This window comes from Xenopus laevis, chromosome 8S, assembly GCF_017654675.1.
Source record: "Xenopus laevis strain J_2021 chromosome 8S, Xenopus_laevis_v10.1, whole genome shotgun sequence".
NCBI lineage: Eukaryota > Metazoa > Chordata > Amphibia > Anura > Pipidae > Xenopus > Xenopus laevis.
In genome coordinates this window covers 100,087,601-100,113,068 of record NC_054386.1, presented here as the reverse complement: position 1 = coordinate 100,113,068, position 25,468 = coordinate 100,087,601, and the positions used below count along the sequence as shown (strand labels likewise).

General features: G+C 43.0%; 2 protein-coding genes across 2 annotated transcripts in view; one reads left to right on the top strand and one right to left on the bottom strand.

Moving 5' to 3' along the window:
* Nucleotides 1-292: 292 nt before the first annotated feature.
* Nucleotides 293-23,614, bottom strand: mindy1.S (MINDY lysine 48 deubiquitinase 1 S homeolog). Its single transcript, XM_041574513.1, has 10 exons — nt 23,478-23,614; nt 11,303-12,567; nt 10,618-10,675; nt 8,120-8,184; nt 6,408-6,566; nt 5,611-5,713; nt 4,511-4,653; nt 4,248-4,427; nt 4,008-4,154; nt 293-1,295 (listed from the first exon to the last, which is right to left on the bottom strand). The coding sequence occupies exons 2-10, from the start codon at nt 11,870-11,872 to the stop codon at nt 1,215-1,217; spliced, it is 1,506 nt and encodes a 501-aa protein (XP_041430447.1). The 5' UTR covers nt 11,873-12,567; nt 23,478-23,614; the 3' UTR covers nt 293-1,214.
* The window catches only part of LOC108700381 (exopolyphosphatase PRUNE1), a 16,593-nt gene continuing 14,693 nt past the window's right edge, over nt 23,569-25,468 (top strand). Inside the window, exon 1 of the mRNA XM_041574512.1 lies at nt 23,569-23,880. Coding sequence (XP_041430446.1) covers nt 23,569-23,880 — 312 coding nt within the window. The remainder of the gene's footprint in view (nt 23,881-25,468) is intronic.

Genomic DNA, 25,468 nt, shown 5'->3' with positions numbered 1-25,468 from the left:
GGTTGTCAGATATTAATTGACAGTTAGATCCAATATATCTTATAGGGGGGCTCCTTTCCTAGCAGATGTATTAGAGCTCACTCAAATAACTGATTCCAGTACAAACAAAATGTAACAATCTGCCTTTTGCACAAATCCTGCATGTAGAGAGACATGATGTCTGGTGAGTTTAATAGAGTGACCTCTAATACATCTTCTAGGCAAAAGGAGCCATAGTTCCCCTTTAAGTGGAATGTGGTGGCATTTTTGGAGGGAGGGGTAGGAGTAAATAATGAGTCTGGAGCTGCCGACATGAGTGAGAGGTAAAATGCTTTATTTAACAGAGAGAATGTGTCAGTATTTGAGGAAAGGAACCTTGGCAATGCCTGATGATAGACAACTATTGCTGGTCACGTGAATAATGGAGGCAGTAACTGTCTGCACATGGGACAGAGGAGGATCATCTATAGACACTTCCAAGCCTAGAGCCCACTAACACCCGCCATTGGGTATTAAGGGGTACAGTCACACCCCCAAACAGGACATTCATTGCAGAAGAGCTGAGTGACAGTTTACTTCCCCTTGAACTAAAAGCTGCAGATGAATAACATGTAAAACCTCTATGTATGCAAGTGGCGGATAAATGTGCCTAATTGTGAGCGTGACAAATTTTCGATTAACCCAACAAATTTGGGGGGGGGGAAATCACGTCATTATCAAAAATGAGATACTTTTTTTTTTCTAAGCATAAGGTGCAAAACGGTTTCCATTGGCTTATAAAGGAATTGGAGCTGCTAAAAAGAGCGTAAAGTGGAGCGCATATTTCCCGCACGCAGTTGGATAAAGAGAAACGTCAGTAGCCAGTCCGGCTGTTCTCTAGCCCTTTAATCAGAAACAGAAAGATCTAGATCAGTGGTAAATACCGCGGGAGAGATAGAAAACGCCGCCGCCACAAGAAAAGATCGCTCACAACGTCACACCTAACGATCAGGGGGTTTTTTTTGGTCACAAAAAAGGTCGCTACCGATTTACAAAAATACAAAGGGGGTGGGGCAGGTGTTGGAAATTCCACCCTTGGTACAGAGAATGCTCCCCCCCACGCCGAGGTGGTGTTGTCTTTAGTTGCCATGGATACTGGCACTGAGCGGGGTCGGAGGGTCGGCTGTAAACCAGCAAAAGCAGTGATTTGAGGACCCCCTACGGTGTGTCTGCCATTTTCCAGTGCAGTAAATGGGCTAGAGGAGAGTGCAGTCGGAATCTGGCTTCTGCCGCTGACGCCGTTCCCCAGAGGAGCGCCCCGAAGTCTGTGCCCGAGCCTGGAATCAACCAGAGAGATGACAATGTATCAGACTCACTCACAAGCCTAGTGACCTCTCCCCCTACCCACTGATGTATTTACTCTCCTCTTCACAAAATCACCCCCCTCATGGGCAATATGCCCCCCACTCACACAAAGGAATTCCCGAGGCAAGGCAGCCATGTTGAGGCTCATCATGAGCGGTGGAGGGTATCATTTTAAAGGAACAGTTCAGAGTAAAAAATAAAAACTGGGTAAATAGATAGACTGTGCAAAATACAAAAATGTATCTAATATAGTTAATTAGCCAAAAATGTAATGTATAAAGGCTGGAGTGAGTGGATGTGTAACATAATAGCCAGAACACTACTTCCTGCTTTTCAGCTCTCTAACTCTGAGTTAGTCAGTGACTATATAAGTGAATGTAAAATTGATGAGAGGGCTATTCTAAGCACTTTTGTAATTTACATTCATTATTTATTTATTTTTCATTCCAAGATATTAAGGGATACATGAACTGTTAATATGAATGAATTTTGTTCCAACAGCGCCACCTGCTGGTCAGTTTCCCACCAGTCTGACCACCAAGTAGTCAAGGAAGTTGTCAGGAGAAAGAAAGAGGCTGATGTTCTTCTGCTTAGGAAAGATGTGAGAAAGGTTTCTAATTTTATTCCTAAGCAGAAGAACATCAGTCTCTTTCTTTCTCCTGACAACTTCCTTGACTACTTGGTGGTCAGACTGGTGGGAAACTGACCAGCAGGTGGCGCTGTTGTAACAAAATTCATTCATATTAACAGTACATGTATCCCTTAATATCTTGGAATAAATAAAGAATAAATAATGAATGTACATTGCAAAAGTAGAATTAGGGATGCACTGAATCCACTATTTGAGATTTGGCCGAATCCTTGGTGAAAGATTTGGCCGAATACCGAACCCGAATCCTTATTGGCTTATACAAATCAAGGGCAGGAAAGGAAAAAGTGGAAAAAAATCTTCTTTTGTGATGAAAAGTCATGTGATTTCCCTACCCGTCCCTAATTTACATATGCAAATTAGGATTTGGTTCGGCCAGGCACAAGGATTCGGCCGAATCCTGCTGAAAAATGCCAAATCCAGTATTCTGTGCATCTGTACTTAGAATAGCACCCTCATCAATTCTACATTCATTTAGTTTAAACGCTTACTTATCCTTTAAGGGGAGCAACAAGCTTGTATTGGTTATTTACTAGGGATGCACCGAATGCACTATTTTGGATTCGGGTGAACCCCCGAATCCTTTGTGAAAGATTCAGCCGAATACCGAACCGGATCCGAACCCTAATTTGCATATGCAAATTAGGGGTGGGCAGGGGAAAACATTTTTAACTTCCTTGTTTTCTGACAAAAAGTCACATCATTTCCCTCCCCGTCCCTAGGGTTCGGATATGGTTCGGCCGAGCAGAAGGATTCGGCCGAATCTGAATTCTGCTGAAAAAGGCCGAATCCCGAACTGAAACCTGGATTCGGTGCATCCCTATTATTTACAGACTCTGTTTATTCTAGGGATGCACCAACTCCACTATTTTGGATTCAGCCGAATCCTTTGTAAAAGATTTGGCAGAATACCGAACCCTAATTTGCATTTTGAAATTAGGGTTGGGAAGGGGAAAACACTTTTTACTTCCTGCTTTTGTAACAAAAAGTCTTAAGATTTCCCTCCCCGACCCGGATTTGGATTTGGTTCGGCCAGGCAGAAGTATTCGAATGAATCCAAATTCTGCTTAAAAAGGCCAAATCCTGGATCTGGTGCATCCCTAGTTTATTCAGTGTATACACCCATTTAGTGTATGAAGGATTATACAACAAGGTGGTGCAGTATGTTAAAGGGGTTGTTCACCTTTGAGTTAAACTTTAGTAGGATGTAGAGAGGGATATTCTGAGACAATTTGCAATTTGTTTTATTTTTTATTATTTGTGGTTTTTGACTTATTTAGCTTTTTATTCAGCAGCTCTCCAGTTTGTAATTTCAGCCATCTGGTTGCTAGGATCCAAATTCCCCTAGTAACCATGCACTGATTAGAATAAGAGACTGGAATATGAATAGCAGAGGGTCTGAATAGAAAGATGGGGTGGGGTCAGTGACCCCCATTTGAAAGCCAGAAAGAGTCAGAAGAAGAAGGCAAATAATTAAAGGGGTTGTTCACCTTTGAGTTAACTGTCAGTATGACGTAGAGAGGGATATTCTGAGACAATTTGCAATTGGTTTTCATTATTTAGCTTTTTATTCAGCAGCTCTCCAGTTTTGCCCTTCCCACCCCTAATTATATGCAAATTTGGATTCGGAATCGGTTCAGTATTCGGTCAAGTCTTTCGCAAAGGATTTGGGGGGTTTGGCCGAATCCAAAATAGTGGATTCGGTGCATCCCTAGTTTTTAGAAGGGGTCAGTGACCCCCCACGCATTTGAAAGCTGGAAAAATGCAGAATAAAAAGGCAAACTGTAAAAAAAGTAAATAATGAAGACCAATTGAAAAGTTGCTTAGAATTGGCTTTACTATAAAATACTAAAAGTTAACTTAAAGGTGAAGCACCCCTTTAAAAACACTATAGAAAATAAATAATGAAGACCAATTGAAAAGTTGCTTAGAATTGGCTTTACTATAAAATACTAAAAGTTAACTTAAAGGTGAAGCACCCCTTTAAAAACACTATAGAAAATAAATAATGAAGACCAATTGAAAATGAGATAACCTGCTGGGGCGTGGCCTGCTGAGGAGGGGGCGGCTGCTGCTGCTGCTGCTGATATTCCTCCTGTTGCAGTTGCTGGGCCAGCTCCAGATCGCTCATGGCTAGTGGTCCCTGCTGTTGCTGCTGCAGTGATAAGGCAATCATGTAATCCTGGGGGAATATAAATATAATATACAGTAAATATATAAATGTCCGTACAGGAGGGAACATCACTGCTCCATGGCAAGTGCTTGCCCGTCTCACCTGATCCACCTGTCTGTGCTGCAGTTGTTGGGGGCTACTGAATTCCTTCTCCAGCTGCTGCGTCAGGTGGAAATCCGAGTCACAGAAGCAGCTGTCTCCTTCCACATTGTGCAGACTCTCCCAGATCACCTTCTCCTCATTCAGGAAGCCTTGGTCAGTCACCAGCAGGTAGAGGTGCCCCTGCCACAAACAGTTACATTTACATCCACTACTGAGCAGCACAGGAACAGATACAACGGCGACACTTGGGCTCAGATCCTCACCTTGTGCTTAATGAGAGTGCTGAAATGGTTGTTTCTGAAGAAGACGCTCACTTCCCCCTCCTTCACCGCTGCCATCAGCTCACACAGGCCGTGATAGGTCAGCTGGGCCGCGGAAGATTCCAGAAACAGCTCTGCTATGAGACCTGGAACAGAGAGACTGCTGTGAGACCTGTAACACAGAGACTGCCATGAGACCTGTAACAGAGAGACTGCTATGAGACCTGCAACAGAGAGACTGCTGTGAGACCTGCAACAGAGAGACCGCTGTGAGACCTGCAACAGAGAGACTGCTGTGAGACCTGCAACAGAGAGACTGCTGTGAGACCTGTAACAGAGAGACTGCTGTGAGACCTGTAACAGAGAGACTGCTGTGAGACCCGCAACAGAGACTGCTGTGAGACCTGCAACAGAGAGACTGCTGTGAGACCTGTAACAGAGACTGCTGTGAGACCTGTAACAGAGAGACTGCTATGAGACCTGCAACAGAGAGACTGCTGTGAGACCTGCAACAGAGAGACCGCTGTGAGACCTGCAACAGAGAGACTGCTGTGAGACCTGCAACAGAGAGACTGCTGTGAGACCTGTAACAGAGAGACTGCTGTGAGACCCGCAACAGAGACTGCTGTGAGACCTGCAACAGAGAGACTGCTGTGAGACCTGTAACAGAGAGACTGCTGTGAGACCTGTAACAGAGAGACTGCTATGAAACCTGTAACAGAGAGACTGCTATGAGACCTGTAACAGAGAGAGTGCTGTGAGACCTGTAACAGAGAGACTGTTATGAGACACAAGATAACAGCTGCCTGGTAGATCTAAGAACAGCACTAATTAGTAAAATCCAGGTCCAACTGAGACACATTCAGTAGGAGAAACAACAGTCTGCCAGAAAGCAGTTCCATCGCTATGTTCTCTATTGCTCCTAATACAACAGTGTGATTGTTATGTGTTGGCTGTATAACCCAGACACTCTCATGATCCCCACAGTCTCACATAGTGACACCCCTTCCTTTCCTGGTGATTGTGAGTCATTAATTAATGGTACGTGTGTAACATCCCATACACTGACTTGTTCCTCCCCAACCCTCCCAATTCACTCTTACCTTCTGCAACAAGACTGCTGTCATTTGAATGTTTGCAAGTTATGATCTTCTCCACCAGCTGATTGTAACTGAGCTTCCCCACAGCCTGGACTGATTCTGCACTCTGTGAGAAATAGCACACACTGTTTGTCTTATGTCACCGACTTCTAATATCCTTATCAGTTACAGTAGGGGGTACATTTCATGAGTTCCCTGTATAACTCAGCCTGCAGCCTTGTGCCTTTATTTGGTCACAGAGCAACCCCTCAGTGACTTCTAATATCCTTATCATTTACAGTAGGGGGTACATCATCCCTTATAATACATGAGTGATACTCAGAGTTCCCTGTATAACTCAGCCTGCAGCCTTGTGCCTTTATTTGGTCACAGAGCAACCCCTCAGTGACTTCTAATATCCTTATCATTTACAGTAGGGGGTACATTATCCCTTATAATACATGAGTGATACTCAGAGTTCCCTGTATAACTCAGCCTGCAGCCTTGTGCCTTTATTTGGTCACAGAGCAACCCCTCAGTGACTTCTAATATCCTTATCATTTACAGTAGGGGGTACATTATCCCTTATAATACACGAGTGATACTCAGAATTCCCTGTATAACTCAGCCTGCAGCCTTGTGCCTTTATATGGTCACAGAACAACCCCTCAGTGACTTCTAATATCCTTATCATTTACAGTAGGGGGTACATTACCCCTTATAATATACAAGGAATAATCATCTTTCCAGTCCATGTAAAAATGTGGCCCTGAAGACTTAATTTGAAGAAAAGAAAAAGAGATGGGGGGGGCAGTTGTTACCTGTGGATCCACCAACCAGCCGTGGTACAATGGAATATTGAGCAGGTCGAATACGATGCACTCGGGGGTGTACTCAAAGTCCCCTACACCAGTAAATCGCACATTGACATCCAGACCGGTGGAGAGCTTGGGCAGCACAGTCATTGCATCATTGACGTTCTGGATATACAGTAGAAATATAATATAAGGAGAACATTCTGGAGATAGAAATGGGACAATATAAAGAGAGGGGGAGAGGAGGAACAAACTGAGCATGCTCAAGCCCAAGCCCTGGAGGTTTAAGCTGAAAACAGTTAGTCTGATACAGAAGCCCATGAGTACACAATAGAAGGAAAGAAATGTGATGTTTCTTTTGACAGAGGACTCAGAGCAGCATTACTTTGAGGGTTGCTGGTGTATTTATATCTTTCTGATAAAACTTACTTACTTTTAGCCTTTACTTCTCCTTTAACAAAGAAAAGGTGTAAACTGCTCCCCCAGAGTCTGCCCTCCTTGCCAGTAGCTGGCGTGTAAATGTAGAGCAGGATTGGCTGCATCATATCCAGTGCCCGGGCTCCCTGGCGCTTATCACTAAACAAGAGCATTCACACTGGAAGCGGAAGAAAGACTGCCCTCTGGTGGGCACACTCCTGCTTGGTGACAGCCTGGCAGTTTGAGCATCACATGTGACACGAGCAGAAATGGCAACTGCCAGCCCCACAGAGATGCTTTTAAAGATCACGTACCAGGGCAGATACTGGGGGAATCCATTGTGTAGTTAGGATGGGGGACATGCGCCATTTAAAAGAAATGGGTAGGAGGACCTTGTATAGGTATGGGATCCATTATCCAGAAAGCTTTGAATTACGGAAAGGCTGTCTCCCGCAGACTCCTTTTTATCCAAATAATCCAAAATTTTAAAAGTGATTTCCTTTTTCTGTGTAATAATAAAACAGTCGCTTGTACTTGATCCCAACTAAGATATAATTAATCCTTATTGGAGGCAAAACCAGCCTATTGGGTTAATTTAATGTTTATGTGATTTTCTAGTAGACTTAAGGTATGAAGATCCAAATGATGGAAAGATCCCTTAGCCTGAAAACCCCATGTCCTGAGCATTCTGGATAACAGGTCCCATACCTGTACTTACCTTCCCCCTCCATAAATGTGAAGCCCTTCTCTTCTGTTATATTCATGCACTTTCCCTTGTTTTAACCCTTTCCAGTCCAAAATATTAGGGATGCACTGAATCCAGGATTCGGATTCGGCCAAATCCTTCTGCCCGGCCGAACCGAATCCTAACTTGCATATGCAAATTAGGGGCGGGAGGGAAATCATATGATTTTTTTGTCACAAAACAAGGAAGTAGAAAATGTTTTCCCCTTCCCACCCCTAATTTGCATATGCAAATTAGGATTCGGAATTCGACCGAATCTTTCACAAAAGATTTGGGGGTTCGGCCGAATCCAAAATAGTGGATTGAGTGCATCCCTACAAAAAATCCTATTCCCAAGGTGCCAGTATGTCCCAGGGGCGGCCCAATCCCATCTGATTGGCTACTGATTGTGCAGGGAATGCTCTGGGCCCAGCCTAGGGATGTTTGGGTCAGGAGGGGACGCAGAGCCACAAGCCTGTTTCCAGTAAACACACTTTGTCAGCAAACACAGAAATTGATGGGGGGGGGGTTGTTGTTGACAGAAAACATTTGGATGAGTGACAAGAGGATGATTAACCTGCTGGAAGTTGAGCTGCAGAGCTTCGGAATTCTCCTGCGGCTGAATAGAGAGGATGCAGTCTCCTGTAACCAATCACAGCACAGAGATATATTAGCATATAATAATAATTATAATAATACCATATTGCTATTTATCCTTGGCTGCCCCATCACCGTCGGGTCAGTTATGTAATATAAGTGCCCAGGAGCAGTAACCCATAGCAACCAATAAGATGTTTGCATTTGAACAGGTGATCAGCAAATAGGGATGCACCGAAACCACTATTTTGGATTCGGCTGAACCCCTGAATCCTTCGCGAAAGATTCGGCCGAATAATGACCTGAATCCGAATTTGCATATGCAAAATAGGGGTGGGAAGGGGAAAACAATTTCCCTCCCTGCCCCTAATTAACGTATACAAATTAAGATTCAGTTTGGCCGGGTAGAAGGATTCAGTCGAATCCAAATCCTGATGAAAAAGGCCGAATCCTGGCCGAATTCCGAACCCAATACTGGATTGAGTGCATCCCTACCAGTAAATGCTACCTGCTGATTGGTTGCTATGGGTTACTGCCCCATGGCAAACTTATTACATAACCCCCTTTGTGTTTATTTTATGTTTTTCACTTGCCTCCTATGCAATTTGCAGCCTCTTACATGCCAACTGCTCTGACCCTGCCAGGCACCTATAGTTTGTGTGATCACCAGTGGAATATGAGTGTAACTGGACAACCCACGGGTGCACCCACAGGGTCAGAGTGGCTAACAATACAAAGCATGAAGACCATTTTGCTGAGCCGAGAAACAACGGACAGAAAAATGCTTGAATTTGCCCCGTGTGCCCCAGCTTTAAAGGAGAACTAAATCCTAAAAATGAATGTGGCTAAAAATGTCCTATTTTACATAGTGAACTTATTGCACGAGGCTAAAGTTTGAGCTTGTCAATAGCAGCAATGATCCAGGACTTCAAACTTGTCACAGGGGGTCACCATCTTGGAAAGTGTCTGTGACACTCACATGCTCAGTGGGCTCTGATTGGCTGTTGAGAAGCTAAGCTTAGGGCTCGTCACTAATTATCCATCAGAAAATGAGCTTCCCTGGCTGTAATATAAGCTGATGCTACAGGTTTGCTGATTATTCAATTCTGATGCTAATTGCACTGGTTTCTGTGCTGCCATGTAGTAATTATGTGTATTAATTACTAATCAGCCTTATATTGTGACATTTCTATTCTATGTGTACTGTATATTGTGAGTGGGTCCCTAAGCTCAGTAAGTGACAGCAGCACAGAGCATGTGCAGTGAATCAGCAGAAAAGAAGATGGGGAGCTACTGGGGCATCTTTGGAGACACAGATCTTTACTGCTAAAGGGCTGTGGTTGCTTTGGGCTGGTACAGAAGCACAAAACATCATGTACAACATTTCTACCTACTTCTTTAGTTAGGCTTTAGTTTTCCTTTAATAAATCCCATATCTCTGGTGCTGGCCCTGCAGAAAATGGCCAGTTAGCAACCCTTCCGAGTGCCCCACCTTCCGCAATTTGCTCCGAGCCGCTCTCCCCTCTAACATGGAAACATCTTCTCTCTCTGCAGCTAAATTATTCATTGCAGCTTCCCGTCGAAAATAAAATTAATGGCTGGTAATGGGGGTAAGTGTTTCACGGCAGTATTGTCCCTGGCAACTGCACTCCCGGGCAAACACTGCGTATCACTCTGTGGTGGGTGCGGGGGTCACATTGATATGATGATTAGGAGGAGGCTTGGCACGATGTTTCTGCAGGAGGGCAACGTACCCAGCAAGCAACTGCCAGCCCTTGTTATTAAAAGGGGTAGTTCCCCTTTAAGAAACATTTTAGTATGTTATAGAATGGTCAATTCCAAGCAACTTTTGAATTGGTTAGGGATGTACCAAATTCACTATTTTGGATTCGGCCGAACCTCTGATCCCGCATAGATACCGAACCGAATTTGCATATGCAAATTAGGGGTGGTACTGTACTGTGACTGCTATACTGTATATACAGTAGTGGGCCCCTAAGCTCAGTAAGTGACAGCAGCACAGAGCATGTGCAGTCAATCAGCAGAAAAGAAGATGGGGAGCTACTGGGGCATCTTCACTGGCACAGACCTTCCCTGTTAAAGACCTGTTGAGGGCCTTGGAGTCCAAAATGTAAGATGCAGCATTTCAAGCCTAATACTTTTTTGAAGCTTTAGTTCTCCTTTAAGGGTAAGTTTGAACACTATTTGTCACTAGATGAAGTGTCGCTAGTCAGTGGGGTCGGATCTAGTAAAGGTCACTGCTTTCGATATTAAAGACCTCAATGCAGAACCAACTCATTCGTCCTTGCGAGGGAATCTAATTATGGCATCCGGCCCGTCGTTACCATGGAAACCATTCTTCCGCTTCAGTTAGACAGCTCCATCTCTCGTAAGGGCACAGAGGTCGGGCAACTGATAGACAATGTGAGTTCTGCCCCACCCCTTTTCCCCTGAACACGGGAGCTAGCGCTCACTTACCTAAATGGGCCATCAGCTCCTCCGATGTAACGACTTCTTTCTGAGGAGGTAATTTTACCTAAGGAGACACAAAGGTATTTTACTCAATTAGGCAGATTTATCCCCAAAAAAGAGACTTTGAAATGGGACAGCGTTGCCTCGGGCCAGTCTAAGCCAATAAACCAATCAAATGCCTGAGAGGCTGCTGAAATGTTTTCCAATAAGTGTTTAAAGGAGAAGGAAAGGCTAAAAGTAAGTAATCTTTATCAGAAAGGTCTATATAAATACACCAGTAACCCCTCAAAGTAATGCTGCTCTGAGTCCTCAAAAGAAACAGCACATTTCTTTCCTTCTATTGTGTACTCATGGGCTTCTGTATCAGACTTCCTGTTTTCAGCTTAAACCTCCAGGGCTAGGGCTTGAGCGTGCTCAGTTTGCTCCTCTCTCCCTCCCTGCTGCAATCTGAGCCCAGAGCTATGAGTGAGCAGGGAGAGACTCAGACAGGAAGTGATGTCACAACAAGCTAATATGGCAGCTGCTATTTTACTACTCCTTTAAAAACTTGTTCTACTAGAGGGATGGGTAGAGGAAGGGAAATTCAACGGAGAATATGGCTACACTGTGCATCAATATTCTATATATATATATATATATTTATATACACAGAACTGGAGTCATGCGATGCCCATACACCATGTCGGCATACCTTCCAGCGTAGAAAGAGGATGTTCATGATGGCCAGCAGAGGACAAGGTCCATTCTCACTTTGGGTAATGATGGGCGTCCTCTCCCCTTTCCAGTTGATCCACTTGACAAAGTAGTAATCGGCCGACGGGTCGGTGCCAGGGCATCCGGAAGGACCCGCCTCCAAAGCCTCTTCCGATGGGCTGGCGCTGGAGCTCAGGAGGTTCTGCAGTGACGGGTTGACCTCTGAAGGTTCTTCACCGCTCTCCTTATTCTGGGAATCTACAGACTCTGAGGGGTCAGTGACCCTGCTTGATACCGGAGCAGAGTCCAACTGTGCTGCCTCCGATTCTGTTGAACTTTGGGCGACTGAGGATCCACAAGGACCACTGGTCTCCTGACTCTGAGCCCATGACTCTGAGCCCATGTCCTCTTCATTCTTCTCCATCTTAATCTCTGGTGCTGGGACCTCCTCATTGTCACCGGGTTCCTTCTGCACCTCCAGAACCTCACACTTTTCTAATTTGCCGGACGGGGGGAAACGGTTTTCCTCCGAGAGGTCCATGTTGGAACCATTTAAAGGCAACTCCATTGCAATTATTTAAAAAAAAAAAAAAACACCCTTGTAATGATGCCTAGGCTCCCTCTCCGCTTACAAATATTCAGACAGCCATAAAAAAAATTTTAAAAAAAAGCCCAGACTTTTTTTTATTTCTGGCCAAAGAAAATACAAAAATTTTATATATTATTCCAAATGTATATTACCCTGACTTTTTTTTTTATTTCAGGCCAAAAAAAAAATGCAAAAAGTTTATATATTATTCCGGTTTGTGTCGATATATTACCCTGACTTTTTTTTTTATTTCTGGCCAAAAAAATGCAAATAGTATATATATATATATATATTATTCCAAATGTTCGATATATTACAGTGTTTACATTCAATTAAAGGGTAAGTTATTTCATCATCATCAAGGCAACCTCTTTTCTCCGTATGGCTTGTCTCCGTCCCGCCCTGATTTTCAGGATAAATTCTTGAGATTATGGTCGATATAGGAAAAAAAAAAGTTATGGTCTTGAGTTTAAAGAGACCGCGTCGATAACATTTAATAACATGGGATCTTTATAAAAAAAAGGATAATTAACTGACGTTCCCCTAGAAGAGCCGCATTAGTTTGGGTTCTAATCGTCCAATAGGAACGTGTGATTTCCGGGGCCACAGAGGAGACTTTTACGTTTACTTAAACGGCGTTTCAGCGACGGCTTGGATCGTGCGAGGAGTTGTGCCTGGAAATAAAACAGAAGGGATATGTTAAAGCTGAGGCTTGCTATAATTAAAAATATGTATGTGTGTTAGAATTACTTGCCCTTTAAATCTGGGGTTCTCATATGAAAGCTGAATACGGAACTGACATTTGCACGTTCAGCTTTGAGACAAACCAGAAAAATAAAATTGTCCAGAGTTTAAAGTCACATGACTTCACACTGCGCCGGAGCTGAACCCTAAACATTCGGCCGAATTCTGCAAACAAGTGCTGGGATTGGGCTGAACAGAATCCTGGGCTCGATGTTTCATAACCAGCGTTCCAGTTACAGGTTAAAGGGAAAGTCAAGCCTATTTGTACACTGAGTCCACTGGCCTCTCGCACGGGTCACGCTTGTTGTGAAAACAAGATCCTATTAAAGGAACAGACATAGAGCTGATACAGACATTGGCTGCTAGACAGACGGGTTCCCTTTAAGGCTGTCACTGGGTGGGTTCAGTAGGAATGGGATACATGTGGCACCCAGACGTCCCAAAGCAGCGACGGAGCAAGTGTTTGAATTTAATTGTGCAACACATAAGGAATGTCATAAGGAGTCACTATACACAGAGATGAGACTGTACTGGGTATAAAGGAGTCACTATACACAGAGATGAGACTGTACTGGGTATAAAGGAGTCACTATACACAGAGATGAGACTGTACTGGGTATAAAGGAGTCACTATACACAGAGATGAGACTGTACTGGGTATAAAGGAGTCACTATACACAGAGATAAGACTGTACTGGGTATAAAGGAGTCACTATACACAGAGATGAGACTGTACTGGGTATAAAGGAGTCACTATACACAGAGATGAGACTGTACTGGGTATAAAGGAGTCACTATACACAGAGATAAGACTGTACTGGGTATAAAGGAGTCACTATACACAGAGATGAGACTGTACTGGGTATAAAGGAGTCACTATACACAGAGATGAGACTGTACTGGGTATAAAAGAGTCACTATACACAGAGATGAGACTGTACTGGGTATAAAGGAGTCACTATACACAGAGATGAGACTGTACTGGGTATAAAGGAGTCACTATACACAGAGATGAGACTGTACTGGGTATAAAGGAGTCACTATACACAGAGATGAGACTGTACTGGGTATAAAGGAGTCACTATACACAGAGATGAGACTGTACTGGGTATAAAGGAGTCACTATACACAGAGATGAGACTGTACTGGGTATAAAAGAGTCACTATACACAGAGATAAGACTGTACTGGGTATAAAGGAGTCACTATACACAGAGATAAGACTGTACTGGGTATAAAGGAGTCACTATAAACAGAGATAAGACTGTACTGGGTATAAAGGAGTCACTATACACAGATAAGACTGTACTGGGTATAAAGGAGTCACTATACACAGAGATCAGACTGTACTGGGTATAAAGGAGTCACTATACACAGAGATGAGACTGTACTGGGTATAAAGGAGTCACTATACACAGAGATGAGACTGTACTGGGTATAAAGGAGTCACTATACACAGAGATAAGACTGTACTGGGTATAAAGGAGTCACTATACACAGAGATAAGACTGTACTGGGTATAAAGGAGTCACTATACACAGAGATGAGACTGTACTGGGTATAAAGGAGTCACTATACACAGAGATCAGACTGTACTGGGTATAAAGGAGTCACTATACACAGAGATGAGACTGTACTGGGTATAAAGGAGTCACTATACACAGAGATCAGACTGTACTGGGTATAAAGGAGTCACTATACACAGAGATGAGACTGTACTGGGTATAAAGGAGTCACTATACACAGAGATCAGACTGTACTGGTATAAAGGAGTCACTATACACAGAGATGAGACTGTACTGGGTATAAAGGAGTCACTATACACAGAGATGAGACTGTACTGGGTATAAAGGAGTCACTATACACAGAGATGAGACTGTACTGGGTATAAAGGAGTCACTATACACAGAGATCAGACTGTACTGGGTATAAAGGAGTCACTATACACAGAGATGAGACTGTACTGGGTATAAAGGAGTCACTATACACAGAGATGAGACTGTACTGGGTATAAAGGAGTCACTATACACAGAGATGAGACTGTACTGGGTATAAAGGAGTCACTATACACAGAGATGAGACTGTACTGGGTATAAAGGAGTCACTATACACAGAGATGAGACTGTACTGGGTATAAAGGAGTCACTATACACAGAGATGAGACTGTACTGGGTATAAAGGAGTCACTATACACAGAGATAAGACTGTACTGGGTATAAAGGAGTCACTATACACAGAGATGAGACTGTACTGGGTATAAAGGAGTCACTATACACAGAGATGAGACTGTACTGGGTATAAAGGAGTCACTATACACAGAGATCAGACTGTACTGGGTATAAAGGAGTCACTATACACAGAGATGAGACTGTACTGGGTATAAAGGAGTCACTATACACAGAGATGAGACTGTACTGGGTATAAAGGAGTCACTATACACAGAGATGAGACTGTACTGGGTATAAAGGAGTCACTATACACAGAGATAAGACTGTACTGGGTATAAAGGAGTCACTATACACAGAGATGAGACTGTACTGGGTATAAAGGAGTCACTATACACAGAGATCAGACTGTACTGGGTATAAAGGAGTCACTATACACAGAGATGAGACTGTACTGGGTATAAAGGAGTCACTATACACAGAGATGAGACTGTACTGGGTATAAAGGAGTCCACTATACACAGAGATGAGACTGTACTGGGTATAAAGGAGTCACTATACACAGAGATGAGACTGTACTGGGTATAAAGGAGTCACTATACACAGAGATAAGACTGTACTGGGTATAAAGGAGTCACTATACACAGAGATGAGACTGTACTGGGTATAAAGGAGTCACTATACACAGAGATCAGACTGTACTGGGTATAAAGGAGTCACTATACACAGAGATGAGACTGTACTGGGTATAAAGGAGTCACTATACACAGAGATCAGACTGTACTGGGTATAAAGGAGTCACTATACACAGAGATGAGACTGTACTGGGTATAAAGGAGTCACTATACACAGAGATGAGACTGTACTGGGTATAAAGGAGTCACTATACACAGAGATGAGACTGTACTGGGTATAAAGGAGTCACTATACACAGAGATGAGACTGTACTGGGTATAAAGGAGTCACTATACACAGAGATCAGACTGTACTGGGTATAAAGGAGTCACTATACACAGAGATGAGACTGTACTGGGTATAAAGGAGTCACTATACACAGAGATGAGACTGTACTGGGTATAAAGGAGTCACTATACACAGAGATGAGACTGTACTGGGTATAAAGGAGTCACTATACACAGAGATGAGACTGTACTGGGTATAAAGGAGTCACTATACACAGAGATAAGACTGTACTGGGTATAAAGGAGTCACTATACACAGAGATGAGACTGTACTGGGTATAAAGGAGTCACTATACACAGAGATGAGACTGTACTGGGTATAAAAGAGTCACTATACACAGAGATGAGACTGTACTGGGTATAAAGGAGTCACTATACACAGAGATGAGACTGTACTGGGTATAAAGGAGTCACTATACACAGAGATGAGACTGTACTGGGTATAAAGGAGTCACTATACACAGAGATGAGACTGTACTGGGTATAAAGGAGTCACTATACACAGAGATGAGACTGTACTGGGTATAAAGGAGTCACTATACACAGAGATGAGACTGTACTGGTATAAAAGAGTCACTATACACAGAGATAAGACTGTACTGGGTATAAAGGAGTCACTATACACAGAGATAAGACTGTACTGGGTATAAAGGAGTCACTATAAACAGAGATAAGACTGTACTGGGTATAAAGGAGTCACTATACACAGATAAGACTGTACTGGGTATAAAGGAGTCACTATACACAGAGATCAGACTGTACTGGGTATAAAGGAGTCACTATACACAGAGATGAGACTGTACTGGGTATAAAGGAGTCACTATACACAGAGATGAGACTGTACTGGGTATAAAGGAGTCACTATACACAGAGATAAGACTGTACTGGGTATAAAGGAGTCACTATACACAGAGATAAGACTGTACTGGGTATAAAGGAGTCACTATACACAGAGATGAGACTGTACTGGGTATAAAGGAGTCACTATACACAGAGATCAGACTGTACTGGGTATAAAGGAGTCACTATACACAGAGATGAGACTGTACTGGGTATAAAGGAGTCACTATACACAGAGATCAGACTGTACTGGGTATAAAGGAGTCACTATACACAGAGATGAGACTGTACTGGGTATAAAGGAGTCACTATACACAGAGATCAGACTGTACTGGGTATAAAGGAGTCACTATACACAGAGATGAGACTGTACTGGGTATAAAGGAGTCACTATACACAGAGATGAGACTGTACTGGGTATAAAGGAGTCACTATACACAGAGATGAGACTGTACTGGGTATAAAGGAGTCACTATACACAGAGATCAGACTGTACTGGGTATAAAGGAGTCACTATACACAGAGATGAGACTGTACTGGGTATAAAGGAGTCACTATACACAGAGATGAGACTGTACTGGGTATAAAGGAGTCACTATACACAGAGATGAGACTGTACTGGGTATAAAGGAGTCACTATACACAGAGATGAGACTGTACTGGGTATAAAGGAGTCACTATACACAGAGATGAGACTGTACTGGGTATAAAGGAGTCACTATACACAGAGATGAGACTGTACTGGGTATAAAGGAGTCACTATACACAGAGATAAGACTGTACTGGGTATAAAGGAGTCACTATACACAGAGATGAGACTGTACTGGGTATAAAGGAGTCACTATACACAGAGATGAGACTGTACTGGGTATAAAGGAGTCACTATACACAGAGATCAGACTGTACTGGGTATAAAGGAGTCACTATACACAGAGATGAGACTGTACTGGGTATAAAGGAGTCACTATACACAGAGATGAGACTGTACTGGGTATAAAGGAGTCACTATACACAGAGATGAGACTGTACTGGGTATAAAGGAGTCACTATACACAGAGATAAGACTGTACTGGGTATAAAGGAGTCACTATACACAGAGATGAGACTGTACTGGGTATAAAGGAGTCACTATACACAGAGATCAGACTGTACTGGGTATAAAGGAGTCACTATACACAGAGATGAGACTGTACTGGGTATAAAGGAGTCACTATACACAGAGATGAGACTGTACTGGGTATAAAGGAGTCACTATACACAGAGATGAGACTGTACTGGGTATAAAGGAGTCACTATACACAGAGATGAGACTGTACTGGGTATAAAGGAGTCACTATACACAGAGATAAGACTGTACTGGGTATAAAGGAGTCACTATACACAGAGATGAGACTGTACTGGGTATAAAGGAGTCACTATACACAGAGATCAGACTGTACTGGGTATAAAGGAGTCACTATACACAGAGATGAGACTGTACTGGGTATAAAGGAGTCACTATACACAGAGATCAGACTGTACTGGGTATAAAGGAGTCACTATACACAGAGATGAGACTGTACTGGGTATAAAGGAGTCACTATACACAGAGATGAGACTGTACTGGGTATAAAGGAGTCACTATACACAGAGATGAGACTGTACTGGGTATAAAGGAGTCACTATACACAGAGATGAGACTGTACTGGGTATAAAGGAGTCACTATACACAGAGATCAGACTGTACTGGGTATAAAGGAGTCACTATACACAGAGATGAGACTGTACTGGGTATAAAGGAGTCACTATACACAGAGATAAGACTGTACTGGGTATAAAGGAGTCACTATACACAGAGATAAGACTGTACTGGGTATAAAGGAGTCACTATACACAGAGATAAGACTGTACTGGGTATAAAGGAGTCACTATACACAGAGATGAGACTGTACTGGGTATAAAGGAGTCACTATACACAGAGATGAGACTGTACTGGGTATAAAGGAGTCACTATACACAGAGATAAGACTGTACTGGGTATAAAGGAGTCACTATACACAGAGATCAGACTGTACTGGGTATAAAGGAGTCACTATACACAGAGATGAGACTGTACTGGGTATAAAGGAGTCACTATACACAGAGATCAGACTGTACTGGGTATAAAGGAGTCACTATACACAGAGATGAGACTGTACTGGGTATAAAGGAGTCACTATACACAGAGATCAGACTGTACTGGGTATAAAGGAGTCACTATACACAGAGATGAGACTGTACTGGGTATAAAGGAGTCACTATACACAGAGATGAGACTGTACTGGGTATAAAGGAGTCACTATACACAGAGATAAGACTGTACTGGGTATAAAGGAGTCACTATACACAGAGATGAGACTGTACTGGGTATAAAGGAGTCACTATACACAGAGATAAGACTGTACTGGGTATAAAGGAGTCACTATACACAGAGATGAGACTGTACTGGGTATAAAGGAGTCACTATACACAGAGATCAGACTGTACTGGGTATAAAGGAGTCACTATACACAGAGATGAGACTGTACTGGGTATAAAGGAGTCACTATACACAGAGATAAGACTGTACTGGGTATAAAGGAGTCACTATACACAGAGATAAGACTGTACTGGGTATAAAGGAGTCACTATACACAGAGATGAGACTGTACTGGGTATAAAGGAGTCACTATACACAGAGATAAGACTGTACTGGGTATAAAGGAGTCACTATAACACAGAGATGAGACTGTACTGGGTATAAGGGGAGTCACTATACACAGAGATGAGACTGTACTGGGTATAAAGGAGTCACTATACACAGAGATGAGACTGTACTGGGTATAAAGGAGTCACTATACACAGAGATGAGACTGTACTGGGTATAAAGGAGTCACTATACACAGAGATAAGACTGTACTGGGTATAAAGGAGTCACTATACACAGAGATAAGACTGTACTGGGTATAAAGGACTCACTATACACAGAGATGAGACTGTACTGGGTATAAAGGAGTCACTATAAACAGAGATAAGACTGTACTGGGTATAAAGGAGTCACTATACACAGATAAGACTGTACTGGGTATAAAGGAGTCACTATACACAGAGATCAGACTGTACTGGGTATAAAGGAGTCACTATACACAGAGATCAGACTGTACTGGGTATAAAGGAGTCACTATACACAGAGATCAGACTGTACTGGGTATAAAGGAGTCACTATACACAGAGATAAGACTGTACTGGGTATAAAGGAGTCACTATACACAGAGATCAGACTGTACTGGGTATAAAGGAGTCACTATACACAGAGATGAGACTGTACTGGGTATAAAGGAGTCACTATACACAGAGATAAGACTGTACTGGTATAAAGGAGTCACTATACACAGAGATAAGACTGTACTGGGTATAAAGGAGTCACTATACACAGAGATAAGACTGTACTGGGTATAAAGGACTCACTATACACAGAGATGAGACTGTACTGGGTATAAAGGAGTCACTATACACAGAGATGAGACTGTACTGGGTATAAAGGAGTCACTATACACAGAGATGAGACTGTACTGGGTATAAAGGAGTCACTATACACAGAGATGAGACTGTACTGGGTATAAAGGAGTCACTATACACAGAGATAAGACTGTACTGGGTATAAAGGAGTCACTATACACAGAGATGAGACTGTACTGGGTATAAAGGAGTCACTATACACAGAGATAAGACTGTACTGGGTATAAAGGAGTCACTATACACAGAGATGAGACTGTACTGGGTATAAAGGAGTCACTATACACAGAGATGAGACTGTACTGGGTATAAAGGAGTCACTATACACAGAGATAAGACTGTACTGGGTATAAAGGAGTCACTATACACAGAGATAAGACTGTACTGGGTATAAAGGAGTCACTATACACAGAGATCAGACTGTACTGGGTATAAAGGAGTCACTATACACAGAGATGAGACTGTACTGGGTATAAAGGAGTCACTATACACAGAGATAAGACTGTACTGGGTATAAAGGAGTCACTATACACAGAGATGAGACTGTACTGGGTATAAAGGAGTCACTATACACAGAGATGAGACTGTACTGGGTATAAAGGAGTCACTATACACAGAGATAAGACTGTACTGGGTATAAAGGAGTCACTATACACAGAGATGAGACTGTACTGGGTATAAAGGAGTCACTATACACAGAGATGAGACTGTACTGGGTATAAAGGAGTCACTATACACAGAGATGAGACTGTACTGGGTATAAAGGAGTCACTATACACAGAGATGAGACTGTACTGGGTATAAAGGAGTCACTATACACAGAGATGAGACTGTACTGGGTATAAGGGAGTCACTATACACAGAGATGAGACTGTACTGGGTATAAAGGAGTCACTATACACAGAGATGAGACTGTACTGGGTATAAAGGAGTCACTATACACAGAGATAAGACTGTACTGGGTATAAAGGAGTCACTATACACAGAGATGAGACTGTACTGGGTATAAAGGAGTCACTATACACAGAGATGAGACTGTACTGGGTATAAAGGAGTCACTATACACAGAGATGAGACTGTACTGGGTATAAGGGAGTCACTATACACAGAGATGAGACTGTACTGGGTATAAAGGAGTCACTATACACAGAGATGAGACTGTACTGGGTATAAAGGAGTCACTATACACAGAGATAAGACTGTACTGGGTATAAAGGAGTCACTATACACAGAGATAAGACTGTACTGGGTATAAAGGAGTCACTATACACAGAGATGAGACTGTACTGGGTATAAAGGAGTCACTATACACAGAGATGAGACTGTACTGGGTATAAAGGAGTCACTATACACAGAGATGAGACTGTACTGGGTATAAAGGAGTCACTATACACAGAGATAAGACTGTACTGGGTATAAAGGAGTCACTATACACAGAGATAAGACTGTACTGGGTATAAAGGAGTCACTATACACAGAGATGAGACTGTACTGGGTATAAAGGAGTCACTATACACAGAGATGAGACTGTACTGGGTATAAAGGAGTCACTATACACAGAGATGAGACTGTACTGGGTATAAAGGAGTCACTATACACAGAGATGAGACTGTACTGGGTATAAAGGAGTCACTATACACAGATAAGACTGTACTGGGTATAAAGGAGTCACTATACACAGATAAGACTGTACTGGGTATAAAGGAGTCACTATACACAGAGATGAGACTGTACTGGGTATAAAGGAGTCACTATACACAGAGATGAGACTGTACTGGGTATAAAGGAGTCACTATACACAGAGATGAGACTGTACTGGGTATAAAGGAGTCACTATACACAGAGATGAGACTGTACTGGGTATAAAGGAGTCACTATACACAGAGATGAGACTGTACTGGGTATAAAGGAGTCACTATACACAGAGATAAGACTGTACTGGGTATAAAGGAGTCACTATACACAGAGATAAGACTGTACTGGGTATAAGGAGTCACTATACACAGAGATGAGACTGTACTGGGTATAAAGGAGTCACTATACACAGAGATCAGACTGTACTGGGTATAAAGGAGTCACTATACACAGAGATAAGACTGTACTGGGTATAAAGGAGTCACTATACACAGAGATGAGACTGTACTGGGTATAAAGGAGTCACTATACACAGAGATGAGACTGTACTGGGTATAAAGGACTCACTATACACAGATAAGACTGTACTGGGTATAAAGGAGTCACTATACACAGAGATGAGACTGTACTGGGTATAAGGGAGTCACTATACACAGAGATGAGACTGTACTGGGTATAAAGGACTCACTATACACAGATAAGACTGTACTGGGTATAAAGGAGTCACTATACACAGAGATGAGACTGTACTGGGTATAAAGGAGTCACTATACACAGAGATAAGACTGTACTGGGTATAAAGGAGTCACTATACACAGAGATGAGACTGTACTGGGTATAAAGGAGTCACTATACACAGAGATAAGACTGTACTGGGTATAAAGGAGTCACTATACACAGAGATGAGACTGTACTGGGTATAAGGGAGTCACTATACACAGAGATGAGACTGTACTGGGTATAAAGGACTCACTATACACAGATAAGACTGTACTGGGTATAAAGGAGTCACTATACACAGAGATGAGACTGTACTGGTATAAAGGAGTCACTATACACAGAGATGAGACTGTACTGGGTATAAAGGAGTCACTATACACAGAGATGAGACTGTACTGGGTATAAAGGAGTCACTATACACAGAGATAAGACTGTACTGGGTATAAAGGAGTCACTATACACAGAGATAAGACTGTACTGGGTATAAAGGAGTCACTATACACAGAGATAAGACTGTACTGGGTATAAAGGAGTCACTATACACAGAGATGAGACTGTACTGGGTATAAAGGAGTCACTATACACAGATAAGACTGTACTGGGTATAAAGGAGTCACTATACACAGAGATGAGACTGTACTGGGTATAAAGGAGTCACTATACACAGAGATGAGACTGTACTGGGTATAAAGGAGTCACTATACACAGAGATGAGACTGTACTGGGTATAAAGGAGTCACTATACACAGAGATGAGACTGTACTGGGTATAAAGGAGTCACTATACACAGAGATGAGACTGTACTGGGTATAAAGGAGTCACTATACACAGAGATGAGACTGTACTGGGTATAAAGGAGTCACTATACACAGAGATGAGACTGTACTGGGTATAAAGGAGTCACTATACACAGAGATGAGACTGTACTGGGTATAAAGGAGTCACTATACACAGAGATGAGACTGTACTGGGTATAAAGGAGTCACTATACACAGACGGATATTACCGGCAGTCGAGGGTCTCAGCTCCCCCAGTGGATCCCGGGACACTCAGGCTCCTCTCTCCCCCCACCCACCAGCCCCACTCCGGCTCTTGTTATGATTTTCTGTCAGTTCGTCTCAGTGACAGAAGCTCCGCCCGGCAGCGACCCCTGTTGGCTGGAGGCAGCAGCACACACAGGATTTGTGTTCATTGCAAAAGAGAAACGTCGTCCTTTGAGCAGCGGCCCCTGCTGGAGGGAGGTAACATTGCGCCGTGACGGGCGGACCAATAAAACTACGATTCCCAGCATGCCCCGGGCGCGCTGCGCGTGTCACAACTGTCTGACTGATCCGACACTTACAGCGAGTGATTGGTCAGAGGCGCAAGTCATGGAGCAGTTTGTGCGGAGTTGTAGGGCAGCTGTACAGGTAAGAGACGATCAGCTGACTAACTGCTGGGACTGACATCAGCTCCTGGGATCCTTCTTATTGCGGTGATATCGACTCCCCCACTGTCACATGGGCAACTCATCCCCCCAACTTTATGTTGTCACTTCTACAACTGTAACCTGATCCTCCTGCAGCTCTCACTATAATTGTCACATCCTCCTGCAGCTCTCACTATAATAGTCACATCCTCCTGCAGCTCTCACTATAATAGTCACATCCTCCTGCAGCTCTCACTATAATAGTCACATCCTCCTGCAGCTCTCACTATAATAGTCACATCCTCCTGCAGCTCTCACTATAATAGTCACATCCTCCTGCAGCTCTCACTATAATAGTCACACCCTCCTGCAGCTCTCACTATAATAGTCACACCCTCCTGCAGCTCTCACTATAATAGTCACATCCTCCTGCAGCTCTCACTATAATAGTCACATCCTCCTGCAGCTCTCACTATAATAGTCACATCCTCCTGCAGCTCTCACTATAATAGTCACATCCTCCTGCAGCTCTCACTATAATAGTCACAGCCTCCTGCAGCTCTCACTATAATAGTCACATCCTCCTGCAGCTCTCACTATAATAGTCACATCCTCCTGCAGCTCACACTATAATAGTCACATCCTCCTGCAGCTCTCACTATAATAGTCACATCCTCCTGCAGCTCTCACTATAATAGTCACATCCTCCTGCAGCTCTCACTATAATAGTCACATCCTCCTGCAGCTCTCACTATAATAGTCACATCCTCCTGCAGCTCTCACTATAATAGTCACATCCTCCTGCAGATTTCACTATAATAGTCACATCCTCCTGCAGCTCTCACTATAATAGTCACATCCTCCTGCAGATCTCACTATAATAGTCACATCCTCCTGCAGCTCTCACTATAATAGTCACATCCTCCTGCAGCTCTCACTATAATAGTCACATCCTCCTGCAGCTCTCACTATAATAGTCACATCCTCCTGCAGCTCTCACTATAATAGTCACACCCTCCTGCAGCTCTCACTATAATAGTCACATCCTCCTGCAGCTCTCACTATAATAGTCACATCCTCCTGCAGCTCTCACTATAATAGTCACATCCTCCTGCAGCTCTCACTATAATAGTCACAGCCTCCTGCAGCTCTCACTATAATAGTCACAGCCTCCTGCAGCTCTCACTATAATAGTCACATCCTCCTGCAGCTCTCACTATAATAGTCACATCCTCCTGCAGCTCACACTATAATAGTCACATCCTCCTGCAGCTCTCACTATAATAGTCACATCCTCCTGCAGCTCTCACTATAATAGTCACATCCTCCTGCAGCTCTCACTATAATAGTCACATCCTCCTGCAGATTTCACTATAATAGTCACATCCTCCTGCAGCTCTCACTATAATAGTCACATCCTCCTGCAGATTTCTCTATAATAGTCACATCCTCCTGCAGCTCTCACTATAATAGTCACATCCTCCTGCAGATCTCACTATAATAGTCACATCCTCCTGCAGCTCTCACTATAATAGTCACATCCTCCTGCAGCTCTCACTATAATAGTCACATCCTCCTGCAGCTCTCAT